This window comes from Nannospalax galili, unplaced genomic scaffold (assembly GCF_000622305.1).
Source record: "Nannospalax galili isolate Female #2095 unplaced genomic scaffold, S.galili_v1.0 scaffold1086, whole genome shotgun sequence".
Taxonomy (NCBI): Eukaryota; Metazoa; Chordata; class Mammalia; order Rodentia; family Spalacidae; genus Nannospalax; species Nannospalax galili.
The window spans coordinates 1,399,548-1,414,503 of NW_008354345.1; the positions used below are offsets into that span (position 1 = coordinate 1,399,548).

At 43.7% G+C, this 14,956-nt stretch overlaps 1 protein-coding gene across 1 annotated transcript; it reads left to right on the top strand.

Annotated features, from left to right (window-relative positions):
* Window positions 1-64: 64 nt before the first annotated feature.
* Golt1b (golgi transport 1B) lies at window positions 65-14,477 on the top strand. Its single transcript, XM_008851595.3, has 5 exons — window positions 65-222; window positions 5,503-5,594; window positions 7,139-7,317; window positions 9,765-9,846; window positions 12,164-14,477. The coding sequence occupies exons 1-5, from the start codon at window positions 198-200 to the stop codon at window positions 12,200-12,202; spliced, it is 417 nt and encodes a 138-aa protein (XP_008849817.1). The 5' UTR covers window positions 65-197; the 3' UTR covers window positions 12,203-14,477.
* The last annotated feature ends 479 nt before the right edge of the window (window positions 14,478-14,956 follow it).

Sequence of the window (14,956 nt, forward strand, 5' to 3'; positions counted from 1 at the left end):
GGCACACATCGGAACAAGAGCACGCGCTATTGGCTGCGACTTGGCCAATGAGGTGCGGCCTTGCGGCCCGGGCGGTGGTGACTGCGTGTTTCCGGAAGACGTGGCGGCTCGGTCCTGGGCAGCTACCCGGAGGCTCCTCTCCGGACGAGGCTTCGCAGCGTGGGCCCTGAGTCGCCGCGCTCCTCGCCGCCGCCACCATGATCTCCCTCACGGACACGCAGAGTAGGCGCCACCCGGGGTCCCCATCTGGTCCTGCTCCGGCCGCGGCCGCCGCTCCCGGGGCAATGAATGGAGCGGAGCGCGGTGTCGTGGCGGCGGCCTGTGGGAGGGAGGAGGGACCGCGGCCCGGGAACAGCCGGCCGGCCGGGCTCCCCGCGCGGGGCCGGGCTCGGGGCCACGCCGCCCGCGGCCCGCTGACACCCGGGACACCGCCCGACAAAGTTTCCCGGGCGGCGGGACTGGGACCAGCACTTGTGCACTGGGGCTCGGAGCTGTGGGCTGCAAATGTGCCTCGGTATTTTGAAGATTTACCTCCAGCCTCCCCAAAATTCCCTTGCACGGACTTCAGGTTTCTGCCTGCTTAAGTTTCAAACTGATTTTTTGTTTTAAGCCACTTTAGCTTTATTACAGGATTGATCCTTTTTCTTAGTATTTTATTTATTACTTTTATTTTGTGTACGAGTGTTTTGCCTGCATATGTAAATGAACCCGTGTCGTGCAATGCCAGCGGAGGTCAAAAGAAGCCTTCGGATCCCCTGGAATTGGAGTTACAGACGGTTTTTAGCTGCCATGTGGGTGCTGGGAACTGAACCAGGGTCCTCTGAAAGAGCAGTCAGTGTGCTTGACGGTTGAGCCGTCTTTCCAGCCCCTACAGGATGGGTTCTTCTTGGTGGGTTTGGAGGTTCTGTTTTCTGGGTTTGGAGTCAGGATTGCATTCTGTAGCTTAGGCTGGCCTGGAACTCGCTGTGTAGCCTAGGCTGGCTTCCAGATTGTGGTGATCCCTCTGCCTCCGCCCCTGAAAGTTCAGAGATGGCAAACCTGAGGCATTTCCTGGCTCTACCGTGGCAGGATTTTTTTTTTTTTTCATTAGTATTGTTTATTGTACTTTGTGGCTTTTATTATTTTAATATCCCTCTCTGCCTACCACAGGGGTCTAGAGGCCTATCATCACTAAAGTTAGCATGACAGCCTCTATTTCTGTGGTTCTAGAGCTCAAACCCAGGGTATTGATTATTATACCAGGCTAGCACTCTGCTGAACAGCTGAGCTCTGTCCCAGCCCTGGCTGCCTTTTCTTTCATACAGCATTTCCATTTTTCTACCCTTTCTTGCCATTCTTAGTAATTTTTATATTTACATATCCATCCACATTCTGCTAATTTTATGATCATGACGTCATACTGCCTCCCTTTTCTTTGTCTGCCTTGTTTCTTCGTCCAATTAACCTAGAATTTCAAGTTACTGAAAATATTTTAAAGTGGAGCCTAAAGGCTTGAGTTCAAGTCACAGCATACTTGGATGTCACACCACTCTTCTAGGGTCTCTACACACCTTGGTTTCTCCCTGAGTTTGGCCTGGACCTGGACCCCAGAGCCACCTACTCAAGCCCTTAAAAGTTGTCCATTTGGGTCCATCAGCTTCATTCAGTTATAATCAGATAAAAATAAAAGTGTAGTTCTTTTTCTCCACCCCCCACTGTCATTATTAGCAATTGTGTGTGAAAGTGTGTACTTTTCATTTTACCAGGTGCTCTGTGTCTGTGTGTGTGTGTGTGTGTGTGTGAGTGAGAGAGAGAGAGAGAGAGAGAGAGAGAGAGAGGTGAGATTGTGCTTGATGAGCCTCATAGGGCTGAGAGGAACATGTGCCATTTATAAGTTATAGCACATAAGAAATTTGATAAACGCTTATACAAAAAAAAAATGATAGAAACAAGCCCTGGTCCCAGGCTGCTGGCTCAGAAGCCTTAGCTTTTCACTAAGTAGATTTCATATAAACTTTAACATCTTAGGATATGAGTCTGATAAAACACAAATTCCCCTGTGTAGGGAGCGCCTCCTTGTTGAACACCTAGTGGGAGGAGTATGATTTACATCCTGAAAACCAAGACCAGGGAGGAGCTGGTCTGTGCATAAGTAGCAGCTTTCTCTTCTCATTACATTCCTTGGGAAGATGAACTTTTACTCTGTGATGTTCACTTTCCATATAGCTTAGGCGAGCCTGGATTGAAAGGACTGAATAGTGAAGCAGAAGCTTTTAAAATTCAGGTCAAGTCTGTGTGTCTGTGCCTACTGCAGAGTTGGACCAACAGCAGCATCCCAGAGAGGTGCCAGGATGATTCGGGCTTTCAATTCTAAAGCAGCTGACTGAGCAAAGTTGGGTGGGTGACAGTTCTGGTCTGTAGTAGCTCTTCCGCATTCCAGGAGTACCAGAAACACCAAGATACATTCATAGAGATAAGACAGGGACAGCATACATGTTACATCAGAACTATGACTTTTGTTCCATGAAGAAAAATGCTACGGTGGCATCCAGTTGACTTACTGCGGTTGATACCCAGTCCAACACTTCTGTGACTCCATATTTTAAAGGAAGGAAGATGCATAGTAAGGGAGACAGATGTCTTTAATCACCAAAGTGCTGACAGCGATTGACATTAGACTGTACGTGTCTTTCCTTATAAAATCTCTTTCTAGTAGCTTTTTTAAAAAATGTTTATCGTTTAGATTGCTTATATATAAAATTTTTTCATTTACAGGTAGGATGAGTGAAGATACAGTGTTACCCTGTACAAGACAGACATTTATTTTCCCCGTACATGGTCCCGGTGGGAAGAAGGCAGCTCCACACAGGCCTTTTGACAGTCACAGGACTGAGGAATGGAGAAGCGTAGGAATGGAGGACGTCCTGGAGACAAGGACAGGGCACGACGAGGCTGTTGACCCATAGATTGGGGGATAGCTGGCAGCGCGGTGCCTGTGCCAGTTTGGCAGAGACGTCACAGGCAGCCGTCCCCTTCCGACCTACACTTCATAAGGCAGTAGGATGAGGGAAAGCTTCAGTTTCCACTGTAGCTGCAGATTGCAGAGTGAGCGGACTGGGCCTGAATTCTAGCCTGACTCCACATGCCACCTCTCACATAGGTGCTCATGCTGAGCCTACAAGGAGTGGGTACTTCCTGTCTCCTGTCCCTGGTCACCCGTGTCCAGCCTGGAGCCTTGCTACTTTCACCTCATAGTTTTGTTAAAGGAATTGTAAGTCAGGTGTATCAATACTTCATCAGATGATAGGCCAGAACCGGGTATCCTTTTTCACTGCACCCAGTTTTTTAATAGTTCTGGTATCTACTTGTTTTGAAATAAATATTAAACTGAAATGTGTTTCCCACAGAAGTTCAGCTCCAGTGCCCCTGAGTTTCAGTTAACCAAACTTTTTAACCTGTGGGTAGAAATACTTTGTAATGGTTCATTTAAGCACATGGACTTTAGGTTCAGATGCTGAGTGGGTCATCTGACCTTTGGTAGCTTAAATCCCACTCTCTGAATTTCAGTTTCTTCCATCTCTAACATGATGTCATTCTGCCACATTTCAGTAATATTGGGAATATTCTGTTATATAAGCTGTGTAAACACCTAATGCCCAATTTGTGGTAAATTCACAGAGCATAGTAATAACATCTCCATGGGTTCTCTTTTTAACTTAGGGAACACTTAATTTGTGTGTGTACAGCTCTGTGGGTGTCCATGTCAGTTGTCTTCTTCAGTCACTCTGCCTTTTTTTTTTCCCCCCCCCCCTTTAGATAGCATCTCTCACTGAACCTGGAGCTCATCAGTTGGCTAGACTGGCTGGCCAGCAAGTCCCAGGGCTCCCCCTGTCTCTGCTTCCCCAGCCCAGGACTTCAGACTTGAGCCACTATGCCGAGTTATTTATGTGGGTGTTGGGAATGTTAACTTGGTCCTCATGGGAAATACTTTACCAATTTAATTTCCTTTTTAATGAGCAAACACGTTGGATTTTTTGTGTGATCACTAAAATAATTCGTGAACAGATTGAAATTGGTCCTATTCAAATTAACTCAGCTGTCACGGTTAAATCATACCTAGTCAGTACTTAATGGAATTTTACTTGCTCTTCACCCATAGTTTCCTCTAGGAAATTATGCCTGACATTTTAGTAACTTTTGGTAAATTTTCTTAAGACTTTTAAGCATGAAAATATTAGCCCCAGGTTTTCATTGGTGCTTGTGTCTGGCATACACTTACACTGATAGGATTATGGACAGATGCATAAATTTTTTTAGACTAACTTTGGAAGCAGAAGGTAGCCAGAGTGTACCGAGAGCAAAGACATGGCGGGGAACATGGACTTGATGGTCTCAAGTCATCAGAACACTTTCTGTGGCTCAGAAAGAATTTTCTGTTTTTTTTTCCTGAGTAGCTGGCCTGGCTTTTAGCTGTCTGAAGCTATAGCAAAAGTACCAAGTAAAAAAACAGATCAGAAATGGCTTAATGGGCAGTCTGCAGACTAGAGCCGGATGACCCAGAGATGACTGGGGGAATTTTGCTTTGTGACATTAACAGGAGTGGGTCTGTCACCTTAGAAAGTTAACACAACTCAGAGTATAAGACGTGGGGGATTTAATGTCAATAAAGCAATTTAATATGCGGAGTAGGCACTGCATGTGCCACTCTGTATTCAGTACCTAGAATATCTCTGGGTCTCTAGTAGTTGATTGACAGTTCTTTATCTCTAAAAGAAGCAAGAACCTGGACTGGGCTGGGTCAGCCAGTGTCCTGTGGAACTTTGGGGCGATGTCTTTAGATCTTACACATGCACACAGGGCCACAGTGCAGAGTTTGTAGGTGTTAGCGGGCCACGGTGTTAGTGGAAGTAATGGAACATGACCGCCAGGAAGGTAAAGGTAGGCAGGCGTGGCAGCATGTGCTTGTAGTCCAGCCATCTAGGGGTTGAGGGTGGAGGATCACATCCTCCCAGCACTTCAGGCCCAGCCTGGACAACACAGACCTTCACTCAAAAAGAGACAGGGAGGGGGAGCTAAAAATTCTGAAAATTAACTTTTGAAACAGCAGTTATTGTCATTCTCAAACAGGTCATGGCACCGTCTTGAGCAGGGAGCAGTGCTGGTCCCATAGTATCTCCAGGGACTTCACAGTGGGAGTTAACTCCAGAGAAAGGTTCTCCAGAGAGAAAGTTGTAGACACCTGAAGGTTTAGAGTCCAGATTTCTCTGCCTTTTGTGAGTGCTCATATGAGAAAGTCTCCTGTTAAGAAGCAAGGTTTTTCCATTCATAGTTTACATTCTACTGAGGTGATTAGCTGGTTTTCCTTTTATTTGTTGGGAATCTCAACATTTGGAAACTGACCTACAGTGCCATATCTGTTTCCTTGGGCTGCCCAAAGAAAGCCTGAAGAACTTTGTACTCTATCTGTAGAGATGGTAACGTGACTTGAGTTCCCTGACCTTAACTATGTAACTTATGTTGTAGAAATCGGAATGGGATTAACAGGATTTGGAGTGTTTTTCCTGTTCTTCGGAATGATCCTCTTTTTTGACAAAGCGCTACTGGCTATTGGAAATGTAAGTTTCTCCATATCTCTGTCTGTGTGTGTGTGTGTGTGTGTGTGTGTTTTCTTAATTCATAAGGAAATGTTATCTACTAGTGAATTGTTACTTGTCAAATTTAGAAACCACAGTTCTGTCTGCAGGGAATCCCATCAGCTTTCTGTTTAAATAAAAGATAAATCTGATGAGGTTCTCTAGTTCCATAACTAGTCTGACAAGTATTGTGAGATTTACAGTTGATTAAATGAATGTTCCCTCTGAATAAGAGTTCAGAAATAGTTGACTTTGCCAGGCATGGTGGCTCATGTGGTAATCCCAACACTTGGAAGGCTGAGACAGGAGAATTGCCACAAGTTTAAAGCTAGCCTAGGCTATAGGGTGAGATGATACCTAAAAAAAAAAAAAAAAAATACTTACTAGCCCCTTGTCTTGGTAAATTTATAAAAATGTTTTGACCGTGACTGTACATGTGATTGAACTACATAAAATAGATTTTTAATGACCTTTTAAGCCTTTAAAAACTATATCCAGTGCCACTGAGGTGGCTCTGCAGGTAAAGGTATTTGGTGCCAAGGCTGAAAACCTGAGTTCAGTCCCTGGAACGCACGTGGTCCAAGGAGAGGACTGATTCCTGCACAGCGTCCTCTGACTTCCAGGCACACAGGACATATGCTGTTTGCTTAGAATGTATACTACCCTGTCTTTTGTGGGGGTTGAACAAGAGTTCTGGAAGTCAGTCATCACCCTTCTGTGGCAGGACTAAAATCACTGACTGTATTGAGATGCTCTTCTACTCTGTCCTACCAGGTTTTTATTGGAAAAGGAAAAGATAAAGAATAGCAGAGTTGATGTTTTGATCAGTTATGCTACAAACAACATTACTGTCAGATACAGCGTTGAGCAGATAGGCTTGACTAACATGTTTGTATAAAATACTTTTCACCAAATAGAGCTAATGGGAAAGTATTGCCAGATGAAATGCAGGTAAAACTCATGGTGGATCAGGTCTTAATCCCTGTGTGTGTTATTACCTCTGCTGCCACCAGATAATCTGGCGTTGGACCTGGACTCATCTTCCTGGCTTTGCACTGATGTTCTCCTGTCAGCTTGGCCATCACACAGCTCTCCCATCTATAGCAACCCCATGGCCCATGTGGCTGGTGCAGGATTAAGGAATCCCTTTGGGTGGCACCGTTTCAGCACACATAGCTGTCTAGGCCTTGCCAGCTTGTTCATCAGCATAACCAAGCCATTTCCGTTTCTCCAGCCAAGCTGTGGAGAGTGCTGCAAACACAGACCCTGTGTGACATCTCTTCCTCTCTCCATTTACCAAGATAGAAGAGGAAGGAAGCCATTGGAGGACGGGCATCACTTTAACAGGCACACCCCACTCTCTGGTTCTACTTCTTGGAGTGTGCATTGCAGATTACTCTGGACAGCTGCCCACATTAAAAGCCAAACAAATGCACAGCCTTACTATGTTTGGTTTTTACCCTGCTCTTCAAATGTATGTGGTGTGTTTTAACTCCTTTTTCTGTGTCGGGTTTTCTCTCTCCTAGGTTTTGTTTGTGGCTGGCTTGGCTTTTGTAATTGGCTTAGAAAGAACATTCAGATTCTTCTTCCAAAAACACAAAATGAAAGCCACGGGGTTTTTCCTGGGTGGCGTGTTTGTGGTCCTTATTGGTTGGCCTTTGATAGGCATGATCTTCGAAATTTATGGATTCTTTCTCTTATTCAGGTGAGGCAATCATTTTATTTTCTTGTAGTAAAGCAGTATGAGATGATAATGAGAAACCCGTGTAGTTACAGTAGTGGGAGGTGGTGGCTTCCTTTAATGGACTGTTGCTTAGATTGAAATCAACTATAAAAATATCTACTCAGTGTAAATGACAGCCTAAGTAAGGGCACAAACTATTTTGTAAAAGATTTTCGATGCTACAAAATTCATTATTACCATTTTTAAGGTACCGTGTTTGGTATTTTCATTAGACGGATGCATGCGAGGATGGGTGGGTGTGTGGATGGATGGGTGAGTGGATGGATGGATGGATCTAGCATTTAATACTTAATAGTTGCTGCCTCTTAGTGGCAATTTAGTGCATGTACATGTTAAGAAATTAGTTACAAATGCACTGGAAAATTTTGATCAGTTAATGCTTTGCAAATGCTACTTAGCCAGTACACAGTAGTATACTTGTGAGAAAATACTTTTAAGTAACATTTGTTTTATTAGAGAAATTTAAAATCCTTTTTCTTCAACCTGCTGAGCACTGTATCACTCATGAAAGACATAAAAATGAATTAAATGCCAAGCCTGCTTTAGAGGATTTGTCAGTGCTAATATAGAAAATGGATTGTTAGGTCCCAGGAACATGCTAGTGTTGTTATAGAGAGACACACACAACATTTTAGGAGCATAAGGAAGGAAGGAACTCAGCCAAGACAGGCAAGAAGTGCTAAGTCGGCCCCTGAAGGAGGGTAGACTGCATCCTCTAAGGCAGTGAGAAGACTAGGTGATTGACAGAAAGGGCAGACATGAAAACCTGTAGCTTGTTCTGGACCATGGAGCATCTCAGAATAGGGACCTGGGCTCTGTGGAAGGCATGGCACAGCCATAGGAGAGGGGGTGGCCAGCCACAGACCCCTTCAGTGGGCTGCTGATTCTCTCATCAGGTTTAGGCTGAGGAGCAGTGTCTGGGGCAGAGGGCAGGCACAGGTTTGTAAGCTAAAAACAGTTCATCCAGATAGCATCTTAGTGTCAGGTAAATGCCTAGCAAGGATCCATGACAGGTCATGCCACTAAGCCTGGGTACCTGAGTTCGGTCCCTAGGACCCATGTGATGGAAGGAGAAAACTGACTCCTGCCAGTTGTCCTCTGCCCTCCACACACATGTTCTGGTACTCAAGCATACACATGCACCCAGAAATGTAATAAAATCTGTTTTCAAAAAAACTTCATATCGAAAAGAATGATGGCAGAGAAACCAGTTAAGAACCGGCTGACAGTCGGAGTATAAGGTCATGAGATTGGAATCTTGGGAACTTGACATTGGAGAGATGAAGGAAGAGAAGGAAACACTGAAGAAAGAGGAAAGGGGTCAGAAGAGCTGGGAGTGAGGATCTCAGGGCTAAGGAAGCTGGGGTAGGGAGGGCAGTTGTGTCCTATAGCAAACTTGAGCACGTGAAGGCCCGAGGGAGGGCGGTGGCCTCATTGTGAAGGGATTCTGTTCATGTAGGTTAAAAGCCAATGCCGATCCTTGTAAGGAAGGCAATATCCTGTTTTATTGGTAAAACTGGAATAATACTTTGGCTTCATGATTTAAAGAGACATCTGGTAAATAGTTATTGCTATTGTGTTGTTATATTCTGAGGAATTCTTGGTTTGAGGTATAGTGCCAAGGGTCTTTGGTAGTCTTTTTCCAAATATAACCCTCAGTAGTAGCATTTCAAGTCATATTTTTATATTTAAAAAATACCTTTAAAGCGCCCTTAGTAAAGCAATCCTGAATATATTTGAGACTTACATACATCATCAGCATAAGAGCTATTTCTCACATTTAAAATGCTTCTGCTTAGCTCTTAAACTTAGTTTGCTCCAACAGATCATAATTGCCTCTTACTGCTCTGGTCCTGAATTCTCTCCCCTGGAGCACTTTCATCTCTGTGTGCCTCATTTTAGGGACCAGAAAAAAAATATATATATTTCTCATGCATTCTTAAGCTCTTTCCCTCTCTTCCTACTAGAGAAGTGGCCTAACTAATCCACAGCTAAACCAATTAGAGGCTTTATCACTTCTGTGGGTTTCTGTTTATGCCAGAAAAAGTGACACTCCGTGAGGATTCCTGCCTGGCACGTGTTCTGTTCGTGTTAGTTGCTCAGTGTGATCTGAGAATGACAGCTGTGATTTTCATGGTTCTAGACACTTGATGTCAGCAGCTCATCTGTTTGGATTAGCCCACCCCAGTGCCCCACAGCTGAGGAAATCTTTAGCAGTGGATAGAGATAACTCATCAGATCGCCAGGCACAGCTGGCCTCCTTACACCCAGAGCATACTTCTGCCAGTAATAAAACACTGTGAATCCACCTGCTGTAGCTGACTCTGGGCCTTTCATTGTTCTTGGCTGGCAGTTTCTCTCAGCAGCAGAAAACACTGAAGTTTTAATGCCCTTCTCTCACCTCCCAGGGGCTTCTTTCCAGTGGTTGTTGGCTTCATTAGAAGAGTGCCTGTCCTCGGGTCGCTTTTAAATCTACCTGGAATCAGATCCGTAAGTATTCATGCAGTTAGCAATATGTTTTTTAAACCACCAAGATGAATAGATTTTAATGCTTTTTACTTATGGAATTTGAATCATTGATGTGATTGATTAATGAGTCATTGCAATATAAACAGTACATCACATGGGTCATGGTGGCCATGAAGCCAGGCTAACCATCGCACCTGTGAAACCTGGAGCTGTGTTTGAATGTATCTATTCCCAGTATTGTTGCTGGTTTTCCCTGTCGCTCTGACTGATAATGCTGAGCTACTTTTCTCTCATAAAAATATCAAGATACCTTTCAGTTAGCTTTCCTGTAAACTTGATTTTAGCAGTGGTAATATAAAAAGAATGTTATTACTTGCAGATGTTTTCTTCTGCAGTGTCACCAAGCAGAGTAGATTGGGTTAGACAGTGGCAGGCAGCACTGCACTGAGAGGTGGGTGTGAAGACCCATTCTCAGCCCTGTCTGGAGTTAGAACAATCTCATTCGATCTGTGTCTCCAGGATGGGCCTTGGAGCCCATCTTGGTAAAATGAAGGCACAGATCTGATGGAGGTTAGCGGCATCCATTTACAAGCCAGCAAGTGACGCTGTTGCTCTCGTTCAGGGTGCTCTCTGCTGCTGACACCGTGCTGCTGGCCTGGAGGCCATGCTGCCTCTTGGTAGAGTCTTGAAGGCCTCTCAGGATTCACGTGCTTTGTCACCTCCCTCCAAAAAAGCTTTTCTGACTCCCTCTGGCTGGCTCGGGATGGCCTCTACCATCCTTATGCACACTGTATCATAGAATTTGCCTATTTTAATTATCAAGAAAGAGGCTTCTAGACATGAGACAGCAGTCCTTGAGGGCAGCCACAGGTTGGCTTTTAGCCATTCTCCCTCCCTAGTACCCAGCGTCACACCTGGGTCTTAGAGACTCCAGACAGTCTTCCTACATGAATGAAGGATGGCACCTCATTATGCCAGAGAACCCAGTCTCCAGACATCTCTGAGAGCCTCTTTTAGCCTTCCTCCTCCCAAGTCAGAATATCATGCATGATATTCTTTTCATCTTTTTCTTAGTTCCATGTTTGTTCTTAGACGGTCCATAGCACTGACTGAATTCTCAGAGCTGAAAGAAAAACAGTACACTCTAAGCTAATCCTGTTCCATTCCCGGGTTAATTTTAGAGGCAGGACAGCCCACCAAACACTGCCTAGATAATTTGCAGTTGTCTTTGGAGAAAGACTATCATACCCTTCTTAACCACAGAATTTTACATGAATATTCTAGTGAGTCCTTGAATACTTTTCAAAGCACCTTTCAGTTTTACTGCACGAGTCACCTGTTCATGGTGATTTACAAGGTGGGGATGTGGAGGCTTAGAGGGCAGAGCCCAATTTCAATTGTACTTATGTCCAGACTCATGTAGTAGTGATATAGTTTATATTTAGAATGGCTCTTAAGTGCACTAAGCTTTGTTGTAACAATGAGCTGTATCCTCACTGTAAGAACTGAGCAGTATCTTCATGAGTGGACACCCAGACAGTAGCTCGGGTTTCCTGACGTTGCTGCTTCAGTGTGATAACTGCTTACTGAGAGGTGTGACGAGTGAGATGAGAGGATGTGGGCAGTGGCGAGCATCAGGCCGCACTGTGCTGCCAGCATCAGCACTGGTGGTGGACGCCCTGCTTCAGTCCCTCACCGTCTGGGATGCTGAAGAAGGACAAACTGCTTTTGATTTGAGTGGTGTGAGCAGAGTAAACAAGCATTACAGTGGTGTGTGTGGAGAGCCAGGTCAGCAGTTACGAATTCACGTTCACAACACTGTTCCTAGTGTTGCCACGCTCAAGTCCAGAATACACGTTTAAAGTGCTTGTAGTCAATAGCTGTTGTTAACTATTGAACTTAATGGAGTTAAATCTGTTTGTTCAAAGACCACATAGGCCCAGAAGAGATCCACAGTAATGGTCAGTGGAAATATCTTATTGGGTTCATTAATGCATGAATGGCCGACATTTCAACATTTCATTTTATTTTTGTTAAGCTAGCGGTCTTAACTTCATTTTCTGCATTTTGTATTCATTGTGTTGCACTTCCATATTGCACCCTTAAATTCATGTGTATAACATGTCATGCGGAAAGGACTTTTAGAAAAGTCAGTTTTAAATCCATGTGTGTGCGAAGATGGTGGTGAGTGCTGTGGGTCAGTCACCGTCAGTCATGCCTATGTTCCCACCGCTCCTCCTGTAAAGCTAGGTAGCTTCAACCCAGCATTGAAAAGGTTGGTACGGTGCTATTCAATGTTTGTAGGCTTTCTTTAATTATGTTTTTCTTCTCCTTACAGTTTGTAGATAAGGTTGGAGAAAGCAACAACATGGTATAACAGCAGATGAATCTGAAGACTCCTTTAAAATATTGTATTATTTATAAAATCCTTTGAAGAATATTCAGCACAAAGTTAAATTACACAAAATAGCTTGTAAAGTTCTTTCCTGAAGTTTAAAATGCATAGCCTCCAAAGTACCAACAGTTATCAAAGAAGCAACGACCGCAGACGGGATCAGGCGATGTGAGAATCCACACGCACCCGAAGGGAGGAAGCTTGTCAGGATGTCAGTGAAGCACTGAGCACTGTTTTCAGTGTCTTTCCATACTGTGCGAAGCACAGCCACCCTTCGAGAACCGTGGTCTGTCATCTTCTGTTGTTTTTTAGAAGATTCAGGAACACCCATAGGCGTCTGCATTTAAAAATGTCCACTGTGACGGCCAGGACGTGTCCATTTGTTCTGGTCTCTAAAAATGACGCCTGAATTGGATTGGGTTATGTCGTCTCCATTTATTAGCTCAAGGAAAGTCCAGTATTCATGTGTGAATCGCTTTTGGGGGGGGGGGGGGGCGGGTAAACATAGGGATATAACAACTTTTGTGGTTCTTTTGAATATTAGTGTTTTGAAGCCAGATGAAAATCTGAACTAGAATCATAGCTGACAGGTGCTTCCTCAGTCTGCCACACTGGCAGTACTCAGACCTCCTGGGAGTGTGGCCTGGGGCTCTGCGCCCAGTCCATCACAAACTAGGAGCGAGAGGTGTTCCTGACCGTGAAGTCTGCTACAGAGGTGGCTGGTATAGTTGGTTGAGATCCTAAATGATGCAAACCAAATGAATTGGCCATGCCATGACATAGTCTTTATTTTGTATCTTTATGAACTTTGGCAGAGGTTTCCTACTTTGTTTTTCACGAGGTAACTTTTGGTAACGTTTATTTAAGGCATGTAACATGTTAAAGGTTGATTTTGTGACTGTTTTAAGGGCTGTTTATTTTAATCTGGAGTTTCCCCTTATTTCCAGCTTTATTGTAACATGAAATTCAGTATGCATGACACCTACTTCCTGGGATTGTTCCACTTGGGTTAGTGGAGGAATTACTTTCACACGCAGAATTATTTTTATTATAACTAAACTAGCCCTGGGTTCTTAGAGACATGGAACTGGGGAAGAACTGGTGTCTGTTTTTCCTCCGTTGGCAATTTTGAGACAGTGGAAGCAATGGTGGTTTCCTCCCTTGGCCCAGACGGCAGCTTTCATGTTGGACGCAGGAGCGCCTTTTCATTGGCTGCAGTTCTGTCTTTTACCACTAGTGAGTGCACTGTTGATTGTTACCAGTCTCAAAGCTTTTTACTGCATAAAATCATCATTGAAATTTGTATTTATTTGCAAAACATTTCTGTAAAACATATTACAGTGTTTGTTACTTTAGTTAAATTTCTTGATGCAGGGAGAATTCGAATCGATACGTAGTGCGGTGGTTCAGATGGCTTGTGGATTACCATCCTGTTCGGTACTTGGCATCTGACAAGATGTTATCTATGAAGACGAAGTAGATGGAGGCACCTACCTCAGTAGTTCACAGGATAGTAAGAGACCTGGCCTCGTGTCTGATGTTCTTCAAAAAACCCTGCCCTCCCTTGGAATGTCAAATACATACACTTTGAGAACTGGCGTGTGTGAGGTGCCCTATAGGACTCGTGCCTATGTTTGGCCAACCCCTATGAGTTACCGTGGTAGATGTTTCTCCGCTTTAGAGCAAGAGCATTGGTATCATTTAACTCCTTTGTAGACATGAATTTTAGCAAAATCTTCTTCACACTGTTACAGACATCGCTTTTCAACAATCTTCTTTTCAGAAAACATTATTGGACCTGAGAAGATGTGATAACCTCGTAGTCCTTAGAGGGATGAAGGGGCTGGGGTTGTTTTCAGTTTCAGATGAGTGCAGTGCAGTTTGAACTGCTTGGCAGCACTGTATACTCCTTAATTGGAACCTTGACCAGGCGCTGTTTTATACATGCCAGCCATCTGGCTTCTGGGAGCCCTGTCCTAAAGGGTTCCCTCACCCCCTTCCAAAATCAGCCTTGTCTTTGTGACAAAGAAAAATGTACTTTGGTTATTCCTACACAGATGGAGGAAAAGGTCTAATAGTTCTTAGCCTTAGTGTTTCTGTCATTGTTCAAACGTCCTTTCTGTAACAGAAGCTGACTTGGAGTGTTTCTCTTTTGCCCTAATAAACTGCACTCTGGAATACAACTGCGTGCTCTTAACAACTGAACACTGTACTTACACTTGTCATACCTCTCAATAAAAGGGTACTTTTCTATTAATTGGTGACCAAGTTTATCTTTACTTTGAGATTTGAAAACTTAATTTAGCACAGTAAAATAATTTACCTTTAAAAAGTTAAAATTAACCTTATATTGCAGTTTTCTTATCTATTAAATGGTCTTGAAGTTTTTATTTCCAAATTACTTAAATGTAATCATACAAAGACTTCAAGTTATCAAAAGCAAATTTGAAAACGTGTGTGTGTCTGTGAGAATTATTATTACTTGCCTTAGGCAATATGCTGGTTTTTAAAAATCAGGTTCCGTGGTCTGCTAAGTGTTTGGTTATTCAGCAGACATTTTCTGAATGTCCCCTGGGGCCTTAAACTTTTGGCTGAGTCCAGATATCTAGAAAACTATATGAAAACTGTGCATAAAGGATTTATAACCCAACATGGCCTGTAAATTTCTAGCTCCATTTCCAAATGACCCCCCTGAGTTGCACTGGAAACAAATGGTAGTAAAATAATCAAGTCTAG

Excerpts from the sequence above, each read along its gene's own strand:
- Golt1b (XM_008851595.3), top strand. The coding sequence starts at position 198 with ATGATCTCCCTCACGGACACGCAGA. Across the intron at positions 223-5,502 it reads CTCCCTCACGGACACGCAGA|AAATCGGAATGGGATTAACA; the intron begins GTAGGCGCCACC and ends CTTATGTTGTAG. Across the intron at positions 7,318-9,764 it reads GGATTCTTTCTCTTATTCAG|GGGCTTCTTTCCAGTGGTTG; the intron begins GTGAGGCAATCA and ends CTCACCTCCCAG.